Raw genomic sequence first — 12,632 nt, forward strand, 5'->3', positions numbered from 1 at the left:
TTAATGAAGGAAGCATCGGAGCGTTGCCTTCCACTTGACTTCGCTTGATGTTTGATCCGTATTGTTGAGTGCCCCCCCCTGTGTGGTTGGGTATTATTGTGTTTGTGATGATAAATGATCCTTCTCTATTCGACGCACTAAATGAAATGAAAAACAAAATTATCACTGCAACTAACGAATAAACCTGCATACATTTCAACATTCCATACGAAGAAACATGTGATGCTCATCTCCTCACAAAATTAACTTCTATTGGTGTTGCTTACCAAAATGGAAGACAGAGTGCTTCTCACTTGATTTCATGCTTTGGAATGTCCTTCTTCAAGGCATGTCCTTTTATGAGCATATATTTTATGTCTTTACATTTTTGGTTGTTAAGCTCATTTTTAGGCAGGTTTTTATTAGGTCACGATAGCACAGTAGGCAGCGCACGTTTGCTCTGATTTATTTCTCAAAAAATTTATTTTTATTTCGCTTTTATCAACGAAAAGTATTGAAAGCGGAAAAAAATATACGATTGTTTTCTACAAACCTATAGGGATATGGATAGGCCTATATAAAAGCCTATATTTATCTATGCCGGTTGAAGATATTCGATTGTATTAATTCTCTTCTAGAATGATTTGACAACCTGGTATATATCGGTATTTCCGGGTTTTAAAAGAAAGATAGTTTTCTTTCGATAGTTTAGGTTTGATTGATTTGAAGCCAAAATGTTGCTTATACAATAACGATGCGAAAAGGAATCATATCGTAATCTTGCCATCAAACATAGATTGTGTAATAACAGCAAAAAAAAAGTAAAACGAGAAATATATAGAAATATTTGCAGCCAAGATACTAAGAATATTTCACAAAAATACACCTAAATCCTGCAAAAAAGGTGAAACAATACAATCTTTATTGAATTATTTAATAGTTTAAAAGAAAATAAGCACTTTGATGAGTCAAGCATTAGTACTCAAACACTAAAATATAAGGACTGACTATCTGGCTACGTAAAAATGAAAGATAAAATATTCTTAGAAAACAAATCCAATTGGACAACTGTTTAGGTTTCACTAAAGAGGCAGAAAATATATATCAACTATGCACGACAAAACATGAAACTATGCTAGTGTTAAATCCATTTCTTTTCCACATACCTCCGATTGCCTAACCGAGTATAATTCACCCTCAGGTTTCGCTTCTGGCAATGGGGCAAATGGATAGAAGTACGGGTCGACGATCGCTTGCCAACACGTGGGGATCGTCCTGCGCACATGCACTGCGCCCAACCGGACATCTTCTGGGCGGCACTGCTCGAGAAGGCATACGCCAAGTGAGTGATCCTGTCACATCTAGCAAGTATGCTTAGTGTGTTTCATGAGCGATGTAAATTTTCCCCAGATTGTACGGAGGATACACCTTCCTGAAGTACGGCACAGTAGGCCGGGCGTTGCAGGACCTCACCGGTGCCGTTGTACAGAGTGTCCCACCTAGTGGGCCGCTACTCGGTGGAGCAGTACCTCGATCGACGTTATTGATCGCGATCAGTGGAGTGGTAAGTAGGACACTGATGCGTTTCTTCTGTTATCCCACTCTCATACGCTTCTTGATTCGACAGGAGAAAGAAACAAAACGACGACGATCGGGTCTCCTGACGGAACACCCATACTGTGTGACGGGTCTTGCACGAGTACGCGCAAACTCCAACGATATGTCCACACACGGCAGCGGTTCTTCCGGTGGTGATACGAGCCTCATCCGACTGCGTAGTCCATGGATCGGTGGTGAATGGGGTGGTGTTTGGTGTGGAGCCTGGTCCGAACGCAGCTGGGAGTGGAACGCTCTGAACGAACGTGATCGTGAGCTGCTGTCATCACGCTCCTCCAGTGACTGCGAATTCTGGATGTCAGTGAACGAGTTCTTGACACGCTTCGTCGTGATCTGGTTGGCGCACATTGGTCCTGATGACTGGGCGTTGGAACCGGGATTGCACACGCGCGCCCCCTGGCGAGCAGCTCTCGCCGTACGGCAATGGCGCGGTGGCTTTAACGCCGGTGGTCCACACAAGTTCGTTGAGACGACGGCCACAAATCCGCAGTTTCGCATTCGCGTACCTCCCGGTCATCCATCGAAGGCGCACGTCGTCGTAGCGGTGGCACAAAAGTACGAGTGCTACCGTAGCCGGAACTATGAGGATGATGAGATCGGTTTCACCATCTACGAAGTTCCGCCGGGGATGCAACGTGTCACTCCACAGTACGTCAGTGAGCAGCTACCGCTTGATTTCGCGCCTCTGTCGAATTTGCGCGAGATCGCCACCTTTTTCGCGCTGCCAGCTGGAGACTTTGTCGTGATGCCACACGCGGCTCAACACCGGGAGGGTCGCTTTTTGCTGCGTATCTTCGCCGATCAGCACACGGACGTGTGGGAAGTGAACGAGGAGAACCTGGTCATACACAACATAGCGGCCGAGTTTTGTGACGAACGCACGATCGATGCCGTGAGTTGATTTGGATAAGTATATGTGGTGAAGAAACCTTGACTGCACGGACTGGTTTGTGTCTTGGATAATGTAACAGATGACGCCACTGTAGATCGCAAGTCGTTGACTGTTAATTTATCTCAACATAGACTATGTATTTTCATGTACATTCTTTTCTTTCTCGAACATTGCACCAGAATTATTAAGATCTTTTAAAATACCGTGTTGTAAGGTTTCTTGTCTTACTATCTACCATCTAATTTACATGAGATCACCTTACCCACTCGTTCTCTTACACATTTCACTCCTCCAGCGAATCCTCTACAAACTTCGCGCTCGCTATCCGCACGAGATCGATGCCACTCAACTACAAGCCATCCTGAAAGCGCACGGTGGCAACAACCGAGGTTTCCGTGGGCTCGGTGGCATCAACTGCGGTCCTTCGTTGGAGCTGTGTCGTGGAATGTTAGCCCTCCGTGATCCAGCCCTCGGTGGTCGTCTTTCGATCGAACACGTGCCAGCTTTAATCGGGCTGATGCGCTTCTGGAAGGCGGCCTTCCGTCGTTGTGGTCCATCCTCCTCCGGTACAGCCACACTCAGTCGAGGCATCTGGGCTTCACGGGTGTCTTCTTACTGCCTACGAGGACTGCTCTGGGCTGGTGGAGCCACAGCCAGCAACAAGGTACTAGAGGCCCTCGTGAGCCGCTTCACTCGCAACCGTCTGATCACGCTCGAAGGATATCTGCTGTCGATGGCGCGGTTGCACCTTGCCCATGGTAAGTAATGTGTGCGAGTGAGCTGCGAGACAAGTTTTACTGATCAAAAAAACCCCATCCATCCACCCACAGAACGCTACCACAGTCTGGATGCCAAAGCAAAGGCCAGCCCACTATCGCTGGAGGAGGTAATTATGCCGCACGTGTGATATGGGAATGAGCTCTACTGTAGCTTTTATGTTCTGTTTGCAGATGATTCTTATGACTATCTACTCGTGAGGGAAAACCGGTAACCGAATGAAACGCAGAGCATCGTCGCTAGCAAGAGAGGTGGGCATGGCGCTCGCCTCATCACCAAAGAGACACGCACCTGGAAGAGGGCCAATTGACCAATTGTTTAACTATTATTTTTGCTATTTTGGAAACCCTTTGCTTTCGCATGCACGCGAAAATCGATTCTAATCAAACGACCGATAGGGAAAATGCAACAATGGAAAAGCGTGGGAAAGCCGCGTGGGCAGGGTGGCGGACCGAAAATAAAAAAGCGAAGTAGCCGATCATCCATCATAAATGCAATATTAAGTTAAATTGACTGATAATTAAATAAATGAATATTTATGAAGCTCGTTACGTGGGTGCGTTCTTGTGTCCGTTTTATGGGAAGACTTCCGAAAGCACTTTAAAACGTATATTTCTTTGCTAAATAGTTCCAAAAATGCACTCTACTGGAACATCTGCATTGTGAAGTTACATAAAAAGCCTAACAAGAACACTCACTCACCCACAAAAAGGCATTGAAATTTTTAAGCATAAACCACAATTGGTGAGCAATAATAGGACGCTCATTATTTGCGAAGTTTGCTAAAGGTATAGATCTAGCGCACGCTTTCGTAGCGTCAAAGCATTAGCATTTTTCAGGAAGGTAATGAGTGAATATTTAACGCGCAATGGCGCAAAAATGACGCCCAAACATTGCGCCAAGCCTGGCGTGCAATCGCCCCTCGTATGCAACGCTGAATAATGCAAACGATATTTACTGCATCAACTTGCACGCATCCCCACTTAAATGCAAAATGTATCGGCGACTGAAGAAAGCCGAAACCGGTGCCAGATGCAACGCGGTACAGCTCCAGATTGTGCTGCAATTGCAGATTGCTCTCGGATCACGCTGGACGGGTGGGTGCGCTCGCAGAATCGCACATTCAATCGAGTTTGTCGCGCCAGAGGCCAACCTAGTGCAAAAGTTTTATTGAACAGACCCGACAGAACGGGCCGCGGTGCGAGTTGGTAACGCCCGAGAAAAGCTGTTCCGCGACGGGTCAGCATTTTCCCTTACGTAACGATGCTTGTGATCGGCGGGTTGGCGAGTGATTTTATGATCACAATTTTCGAAACTCAGTGCTACAACGGATCGACCGCACTCAAGGCTAACCGTTAGCTGACCGTGCCCGATCGACGATCCTGGCAGTGCGTGATCGAACCGTGAAGTGGAAGGACTCGTGCGGTTGAGTTCGTTCGTTTGGCGTAGTTTGATGGCTTTTGTGTTCTCGATTCAAGTGTGAAAGCGTTAATTTTCATCGTTGTAAGAGGGCAAAACACGTGGCAATATTTCGGTAACCTTATTTAAGGTTACCGCAATTCGAGCGGGACCATTTATGAGTGAATGCAGCCGTTTTTAAATGTCAAACTGGATATAAAGCGTTTTTGAAGTTTAATTCACAGTGTTCAACGAGAAGCTGCAGGTGGATATTTTTTTTTCCAAATAAGAGTGTTGATTGGAGCTCTAAACAATAGTGAGTGTGACTCTTCAAAGTGTAGTCTTCATTGCACCATTTTTACTAAGTATTAAACAGTGATAGCAGATAGCAGAGAACCATGAGTGCGTTTGTGATGTCCCTGGCCGTTATCCTGTTGGCGATCGCCCCAGTACGGCCAGTTACTTTCAAGATTGCAAATCAAGCCAACCTGACTATTGGCAACTTTTTCGACTTCACGGCGCTATTTGGCATCGATTACGGTGCGCCTAGGTTGCGTAAACGCTACGATTACGTTGTGGTTGGGTCCGGCCCTGCCGGAAGTGTCCTTGCGGCTCGCCTTACTGAAGATCCGAACGTGTCGGTGCTCCTGCTGGAGGCTGGTCGCGCAGAGATACCAAACGTATCGAACATCCCCCTTGCGGCACCTTATCTTCAGTCGACGGATTATAACTTCGCGTATGAGACTGAACCTCAGACGCGTGGCTGTCAAGGATTGCGTGATCGTCGGTGTAGTTGGCCACACGGACGCGGCATCGGAGGATCTTCCATCATCAACTACATGATCTACACGCGTGGAAATCGTCGGGACTACGACGAATGGGCGGCGGCTGGCAATCCCGGATGGAGCTGGGACGAGATGCTGCCGTATCACATCCGGGCTGAGAAGGCCAATCTGCGTGATTTCGGAGACAATGGATTCCACGGTCATAACGGGCCACTTTCAGTCGAGGACTGCCCTTTCAGGTAGGAATCAAGATGGTGTAACCGCGTTGGTCAAAAAACCGGTGTAGGTGAAGCAAAGCCTTCACGGCAGTTCATGCGTTGATAGACAGCTTAAGCTCGCACATGGCGAGGACGCGAGACCAGCTGTTTATGATCATCATTAAAAGCGCTCCGCAATATAGCGCCTGCAGACCGGTAGGTCACATTGGGGCAGCTGCACTTGCGCTTGCGGAGGCGTTTAGAGGGTATAATTTATCGATCATTGAGCTTCGCTTCGATCATTGAGCACGAAAGAACCGGTTGCTTGCAGTTGTTATCTGATGCGTATTCTACACGCTGCGGTTTGCAAGACACACACGCAAGAATTAAGCAAGTGAAAGTTGGAACTTTCGATGGAATTCCCTTAAATTTTTTTTTGCACTAAATCTTCGTGCAGAATCGTCGGTTCCGTTCCACCATTTTCGGATGTTGCTTAACCAGTTTACAATTTGCAATTCGATTTTTTTTTTTAATTTTGTTACCTTTCCCTGGCACGCTTTTGTGCGTGACCCGGTTTTCATCCATTCCCGATGCTTCTTGCAATTCGGCAAGCGAAATTCTCCTGCTCCTGCTTTCATACGTTCACTTTTTTCTCCTTTTGTACTGTCTCGAATTTTTGGCTGTCTAAAATGAGTGGTTTCCCTTCAAGGCAGCATTTTTATAGTTTATTTATTTTAAATTTTTCGTTAAGCAATACCGATGCAAGTGAAACAGATTTTTAACAGATTGAAGGTTGATGGTACTCGTTCTGTGAACGGTCAACCTCGCATGATCCATGTGACTTGAGTTTATATATTTTGGGAAGCAGGTTTTCTCACTTGCTATTTTCGAGTTAAAACAAAACGGTTGGGTACAGCAAAAGTGCGTGTTAGTATAATGGCTTTATTGGCAAGCGCAAAGAAAAAAATAAAACAGATCAATTTGTTTTACTTTTGTCAACGAGAAAAATTTATCTTTTGACAGTGAGATAAATCTCATAACAATCACATTCATTATGAAATGAAACCCAGATATGTTGAGGATTTCTTGATGCCTAACATTAATGGATATATTCGTACCACAAATTGAAGAATATGTCAAGGTTATATATTTTCCGATATTCCTTTACATAAGTAAGGATTGGCTCAGAGTGACGAACTCATAAAAGCAATAAGGATATTCATTATCGTACCAAGAGCTACTTGTACAAATCGAGTTCCTTATGGTTTGAGTAGGATACTGGGTGAATTGTCCGTTTCGCAACATATTCGCAGATCCAAGATAGCCACGACGTTCGTCGAAAGCGCGCAACAGGCCGGCTTTCCTTACATCGACTATAACTCCGGTGATCAGCTCGGGGTTTCGTTCCTGCAGGCCAATACTCTGCAAGGCCGGCGAGTTACTAGCGGCATTGCGTATCTTCATCCCATTTTACAACGACCCAACCTCCACATTCTCAGCCGATCCTGGGTGACCAAGGTGTTGATAAACAAAGGTAGTCCTGCTGCAACGTTCACAAGCATTACTAGCCATTTACGCCCGCATTCTCCTATGTTCCTCCAGAGACACGTGAAGCTACCGGTGTTCGGTTCGTTCGCGATCGCAGGAAGTATACAGTAAAGGCGCGAAAGGAGGTGATCTTGTCGGCGGGTGCCTTCGAGAGTGCTAAGCTGCTTATGCTCTCCGGTATTGGACCTGCGGCACATCTAGAATCGTTGGGTATACCCGTGCTGCAGGATCTCCCCGTGGGTGAGCAGTTGTACGAGCATCCGGGGGTATTCGGACCAGTTTATATTGTACGCAAACCCATCGATAACTACATCAACTTGGAGGACCATCTTCTACCGAACACGTTTCTGCAGTATCTAAAGGGACGTGGCGTGCTGACTACCAACTCTGTCGAAAGCCTGATGTACGTGAAGTCTCCAGTGGCTGCGAGCCCAGATCCTGGTCTGCCAGACGTCGAGATCATGCAGGCATTCTCATCGATCGACTTTGACTCTAGCCCTGGCATACGGTGGGCTTTTCGACTCTCAGACGAAACCTACAACGCATACTTCCGGCCAATTGAAAAAGAACGCTCGTTTCAGTACCTACCGATGTTGCTAAAACCGCACACGCGAGGTAAACTACGTCTTAAGTCGCGTAATCCCTTCCAACACCCGCAGTTTAAGTATCAGTATTTTGAGGACGATCGGGACATCGAAGCGATGGTTTATGGTATAGAAGAGGCGATCCGCGTTACGTCCCAAGAACCCTTTCGCCGGATTGGTGTTGAGTTGTACAGCAAGCACGCTCCTGGTTGTGAGGAGTACACTTTTAACACGCACGAGTACTGGCGATGCCATGTGACGGTGCTAACGGGCACTTTCCATCACCAGGTCTCTACCTGCAAGATGGGTCCACCTACCGATCCTGAAGCGGTCGTCGACCATAAGCTGCGGGTGTACGGTATACGCAGACTGCGTGTCGCCGACATCGGCATCGTACCATTCCCACTGGCAGCTCACACATCTGCCGTGTCATTCGCGATAGGAGAGAAGGCGGCAGATCTTGTGCGTGACGCAGCAAAGAAGCAGGACTTTGTGATGCCCGAGAAACGACCAAAATCGCTGACTGTCGAACCCATCGGGAGATCGATCTTCCGATCTTCGTTCGACTGGCTGTTCAAATGAGCAGACATGAGACAAACAGGTGACCTTTCTAGTAGTTCAGAACTTTGCTTTTTTCGAGTCCCATCTTCAGTTGGCAAAGCTGCGAATGATTCATAAGCCGAACTGCGTTCTGCAGTACCATGCTGGGAAATATACGCATAAATCTCAATAATCAGCTAGAAAAGTGTCTGTCAGGAATATTTAATACTCATCAGGGTAAGGATTTCGTTTAATTTGGTTTATATTTAATTTATCAAACAGCCATTAGAACTTTCGTAACAACAAACGGTAATGAAGCAGATCAAATAAAGCGTCTACCTCAGTGTTAATCGACAAGCAATCGCCGTGAATGTTCTATGTTTCTTTAACTCTTCCAAAATTGCTTATAACAATCCTTTCTGGTTCCCATGTATCATGTGGCATCATTAAAATCCAACGCTTGCTCCTCAAAAGGCCAAGTTCATGCTCGAATAAGGAGCGAATATGAAGAGAGGCACATACCAGTAACATTTTCCCGGAAGATAATGCGTGAAAATTGTAAGGGCGATGGCACAGAAATTTCACTGAGTGCCAAATAAAGGAGAAAGTTTTCGGTTGCTTCCACTTGCACGCATGTCCGCTAGAAGGTGAAAGAGAAGATGGAGCCCAAAAACTGACACTAGATGCAGCTTGATGCAGCTCGCTTCGGTGCAGTTGCAGATTGATCTTCGATCACTGCGAACGGATGAGTACTCTCGCCGAAGCAGTTCAATCGAGTTTTACGAGGAACGGTGTGCCAAAAGAGTGTGAAGATTATTGAAAGGCAGAAGATCTGTCTCACGCGAGTACAGTTTTGTCTGGGAAAATATGATCGATAATCCGCTGTTACGAGTGATTTAATGATCACAATTTTCGTAACCAAGCCCCAATTTCAATCTTTGTGACAGTGCGCAATTTTTTCACTCTTAGAAGGATTGTTATTGTAAAAAAGTTCTACACAACCGCATTTACCGTGTTTCGTGAAATTAAATCAAACGAGTACAAATTTGTGTTTCATATCCACCTCGCAGGGCTTCAAAAGCATACGCTTTCGGTTAATTGTGTTCTGCTCTGTATTGTAGTTTTCCACACAATATTTTAAGCTCGGTTCCGGCTTTTTCACAAAGCATTAAGATTCTGCAAATTTGGCCATAAAGTTTGCTCTAGAGAATACCCTTACAGTGATATACCAAACTATGGTATTACATTCCTCAGCCATGGTAGTGCTTGTAATCCTGGCAATTAGCCTATTAATCGTCGGTCCAGTGCAGTCATACCCGTTTAATCTGCCTGATCAAATCAGCCAATCCATCGGGAACTTTTCCGCGCACTCGATGCTGTTCGACATCGATTACGGTTTGCCAAGGCTGAACAAACGATATGACTATATTGTGGTTGGAGCCGGTCCTGCCGGAAGTGTCGTCGCGGCTCGTCTCTCTGAGGATCCGAACGTGTCGGTGCTACTGCTGGAGGCTGGCCGCGCAGAGATTCCGTCCGTATCGAACATTCCGATTTCGGCACCGTTCCTGCAGCTAACGGATTACAACTTCGCGTATGAAACGGAGCATCAAACACGTGGCTGTAAAGGATTGCGAGATCGTCGGTGTAATTGGCCACACGGACGCGGGGTCGGAGGATCTTCCATCATCAACTACATGATCTATATGCGTGGAAATCGTCGGGACTACGACGAATGGGCGGCGGCTGGCAATCCCGGATGGAGCTGGGACGAGATGCTGCCGTATCACATCCGGGCTGAGAAGGCCAATCTGCGCGATTTCGGAGACAATGGATTCCACGGTCATAACGGGCCACTTTCAGTCGAGGACTGCCCTTTCAGGTAGGAATCAAGACGGTGAAACAGAGCCATTTCGGAGCTAGGATAGTACTATCGGTGACCAAAGCTTTAGTACTGTTGACAAGAACATTCAGCTTTGATATTTGAGGCGAAGAAAGAACAGGACCGTGGTTAAGCAGTAAAACCCAATGCAGTAAACCGTCGAACACTATCAGTAGTTCCGTTACATCGTTTTCGGGCGTTTCTTAACCAGTTTTAAGTGCGCATTACATTTTAATTTTATTGACTTTCTCTGACACACTTTCGTGCACGCTCTCGATTATCATTCGGTAAGGCTCAGAATTTTTGCAATTTATGCCGCTCGCTTTCACTCACATTTTATTCTCCGATAAACATATTCTCCGTCAGATTTTGGGCTGCTCAAAAGGAGCAATTTTTGTTCATGCAGCATTATTACAGTTTTTGCTTATGACTTGTTTCGCAATGAAAATAAAACATAACCGCTCACGTTTTCCGGAACAAATTTTGGATTGAAACAAAATAATGTCGTGCAGTAAAAATGCATGTCAATTAGGTTGCAATTTTTGCAGTGCGATTATGAATACGTCGAAAAATGTCACATTATATTCCTTTAACAGTGGGAACCATTCAAGTTATTGTATCATTTTTCTGACACAATATAAAATTGTATTGATTTGTGGTAATTTGTCGCAGAATTTATACTTTTGAGGAATATATTCAACGACATTTGCGCATTTGCGCCTGATAGTATGCAATGGAAGTGCATAGATTGAAGATCACTTTTTAGCAGTATACTCAACACGAATTAGAATAACTTTGCACGTTTTATGCAATGCTGCGGTAGCATACTTTCAATCAGACGGTACTTGGAGAATCGTTCATTGTAAAATCGATTTACAGAACCCAATTAGCCACTACGTTCGTCGAGAGCGCGCAACAGGCCGGCTTTCCTTACATCGACTATAACTCCGGTGATCAGCTCGGGGTTTCGTTCCTGCAGGCCAATACTCTGCAAGGCCGGCGAGTTACTAGCGGCATTGCGTATCTTCATCCCATTCTACAACGACCCAACCTCCACATTCTCAGCCGATCCTGGGTGACCAAGGTGTTGATAAACAAAGGTTGTCCTGCAAAAACGCTCACAAGCATTACTGGCCATTAACGCCCGCATTCTCTTATGTTTCTCCAGAGACACGTGACGCTACAGGTGTTTTGTTTTTTCGTGATGGCATAAAATATGCGGTAAAAGCGCGAAAGGAGGTGATCTTGTCGGCTGGTGCCTTCGAGAGTGCCAAGCTGCTTATGCTCTCCGGTATTGGACCTGCAGCTCATCTAGAATCGTTGGGTATCCCCGTGCTGCAGGATCTCCCCGTGGGTGAGCAGTTGTACGAACATCCGGGAGCATTCGGACCTGTTTACATCGTTCGCAAACCCACCGATAACTACATCAGTATGAAGGATTATTTCAATCTGGGCTCGTTACTGGATTTCGTCGAAGGAAAAGGTGTGCTAACTACGAACTCTGTCGAAAGCCTGTTGTTTGTTAAATCTCCAGTCGCTGCTAGTTCGGACCCTGGTTTGCCCGATGTCGAGATCATGCAGGCGTTCACCTCGATCACTTTTGACCCGAGCCCGGCTGCACGGATTGGATTTCGAATTAGCGCATCTACCTACAACGCGTACTTCAAGCCGCTCGATAATTTGCGCACATTCCAGTACATGCCAATGTTGCTGAAACCGTACACGCGAGGAAAACTGCGTCTGAAGTCCCGTAATCCTTTTGAGCATCCGCTGTTCAAGTACCAGTATTTCGAGGATGATCGGGATATCGAAGCGATGGTGTACGGAATTAAAGAGGTGATCCGTGTTACGTCCCAGGAGCCCTTTAGTAAATTGGATGTTGAGTTGTACAGCAAGCACGCTCCCGGTTGTGAGGAGTACACTTTTAACACGGACGAATACTGGCGCTGTCATGTGACGGTGTTGACAGCCACCTTCCATCACCAGGTCTCTACCTGCAAGATGGGTCCACCTACCGATCCTGAAGCAGTCGTCGACCATAAGCTGCGGGTGTACGGTATACGCAAGCTGCGTGTCGCCGACGTCGGCATTATACCATTCTCACCAGCCTCCCATACATCTGGCATGTCGTACGCGATCGGTGAAAAGGCTTCAGATCTCATACGGGACGCAGCCATGCAGGGTGACTATACACTCCCCGAAAAAGCGCTTTGAAAAGCCAGTCGTTTAGCGACCCTTTTTCGTACCCACTGGCTGTTGAAGTAGATGAACGCTGTGCGAATGATTGACCTTTACGGGAGCTCTTACGACTACCCAGCTTCCAGGTTTAACTTATGACTACGACACCGATTCCACATCCCAATTTCATCTTATCATCCATAAGGGGCCCCATCAAAATTCGTGTTAAATAATTTGTTATACCAGTTTTTTTTCCTG

At 46.1% G+C, this 12,632-nt stretch overlaps 3 protein-coding genes across 3 annotated transcripts in view; all 3 read left to right on the plus strand.

The window, feature by feature from the left end:
* LOC128721996 (calpain-11-like) overlaps positions 1–3,496 on the plus strand; it is a 28,589-nt gene extending 25,093 nt beyond the window's left edge. Inside the window, exons 5-10 of the mRNA XM_053815807.1 lie at positions 1,181–1,321; positions 1,390–1,543; positions 1,607–2,488; positions 2,784–3,246; positions 3,319–3,374; positions 3,439–3,496. Coding sequence (XP_053671782.1) covers positions 1,181–1,321; positions 1,390–1,543; positions 1,607–2,488; positions 2,784–3,246; positions 3,319–3,374; positions 3,439–3,465 — 1,723 coding nt within the window. The 3' untranslated portion in view covers positions 3,466–3,496. The remainder of the gene's footprint in view (positions 1–1,180; positions 1,322–1,389; positions 1,544–1,606; positions 2,489–2,783; positions 3,247–3,318; positions 3,375–3,438) is intronic.
* Positions 3,497–5,061: 1,565 nt separating this feature from the next.
* On the plus strand, positions 5,062–8,359 carry LOC128726246 (glucose dehydrogenase [FAD, quinone]-like). The gene is made up of 3 exons (XM_053820047.1): positions 5,062–5,687; positions 6,959–7,179; positions 7,248–8,359. The coding sequence occupies exons 1-3, from the start codon at positions 5,062–5,064 to the stop codon at positions 8,357–8,359; spliced, it is 1,959 nt and encodes a 652-aa protein (XP_053676022.1).
* A 1,214-nt stretch (positions 8,360–9,573) lies between these two features.
* Positions 9,574–12,410, plus strand: LOC128726269 (glucose dehydrogenase [FAD, quinone]-like). The gene is made up of 3 exons (XM_053820069.1): positions 9,574–10,196; positions 11,076–11,296; positions 11,365–12,410. The coding sequence occupies exons 1-3, from the start codon at positions 9,574–9,576 to the stop codon at positions 12,408–12,410; spliced, it is 1,890 nt and encodes a 629-aa protein (XP_053676044.1).
* Positions 12,411–12,632: the final 222 nt, after the last annotated feature.

This window comes from Anopheles nili, chromosome 2, assembly GCF_943737925.1.
Source record: "Anopheles nili chromosome 2, idAnoNiliSN_F5_01, whole genome shotgun sequence".
NCBI classification, from domain to species: domain Eukaryota; kingdom Metazoa; phylum Arthropoda; class Insecta; order Diptera; family Culicidae; genus Anopheles; species Anopheles nili.

Excerpts from the sequence above, each read along its gene's own strand:
- LOC128726269 (XM_053820069.1), top strand. The coding sequence starts at position 9,574 with ATGGTAGTGCTTGTAATCCTGGCAATTAGCCTATTAATCGTCGGTCCA. Across the intron at positions 10,197-11,075 it reads GTCGAGGACTGCCCTTTCAG|AACCCAATTAGCCACTACGT; the intron begins GTAGGAATCAAG and ends ATCGATTTACAG. Across the intron at positions 11,297-11,364 it reads CAAGGTGTTGATAAACAAAG|AGACACGTGACGCTACAGGT; the intron begins GTTGTCCTGCAA and ends ATGTTTCTCCAG.
- LOC128726246 (XM_053820047.1), top strand. The coding sequence starts at position 5,062 with ATGAGTGCGTTTGTGATGTCCCTGGCCGTTATCCTGTTGGCGATCGCC. Across the intron at positions 5,688-6,958 it reads GTCGAGGACTGCCCTTTCAG|ATCCAAGATAGCCACGACGT; the intron begins GTAGGAATCAAG and ends ACATATTCGCAG. Across the intron at positions 7,180-7,247 it reads CAAGGTGTTGATAAACAAAG|AGACACGTGAAGCTACCGGT; the intron begins GTAGTCCTGCTG and ends ATGTTCCTCCAG.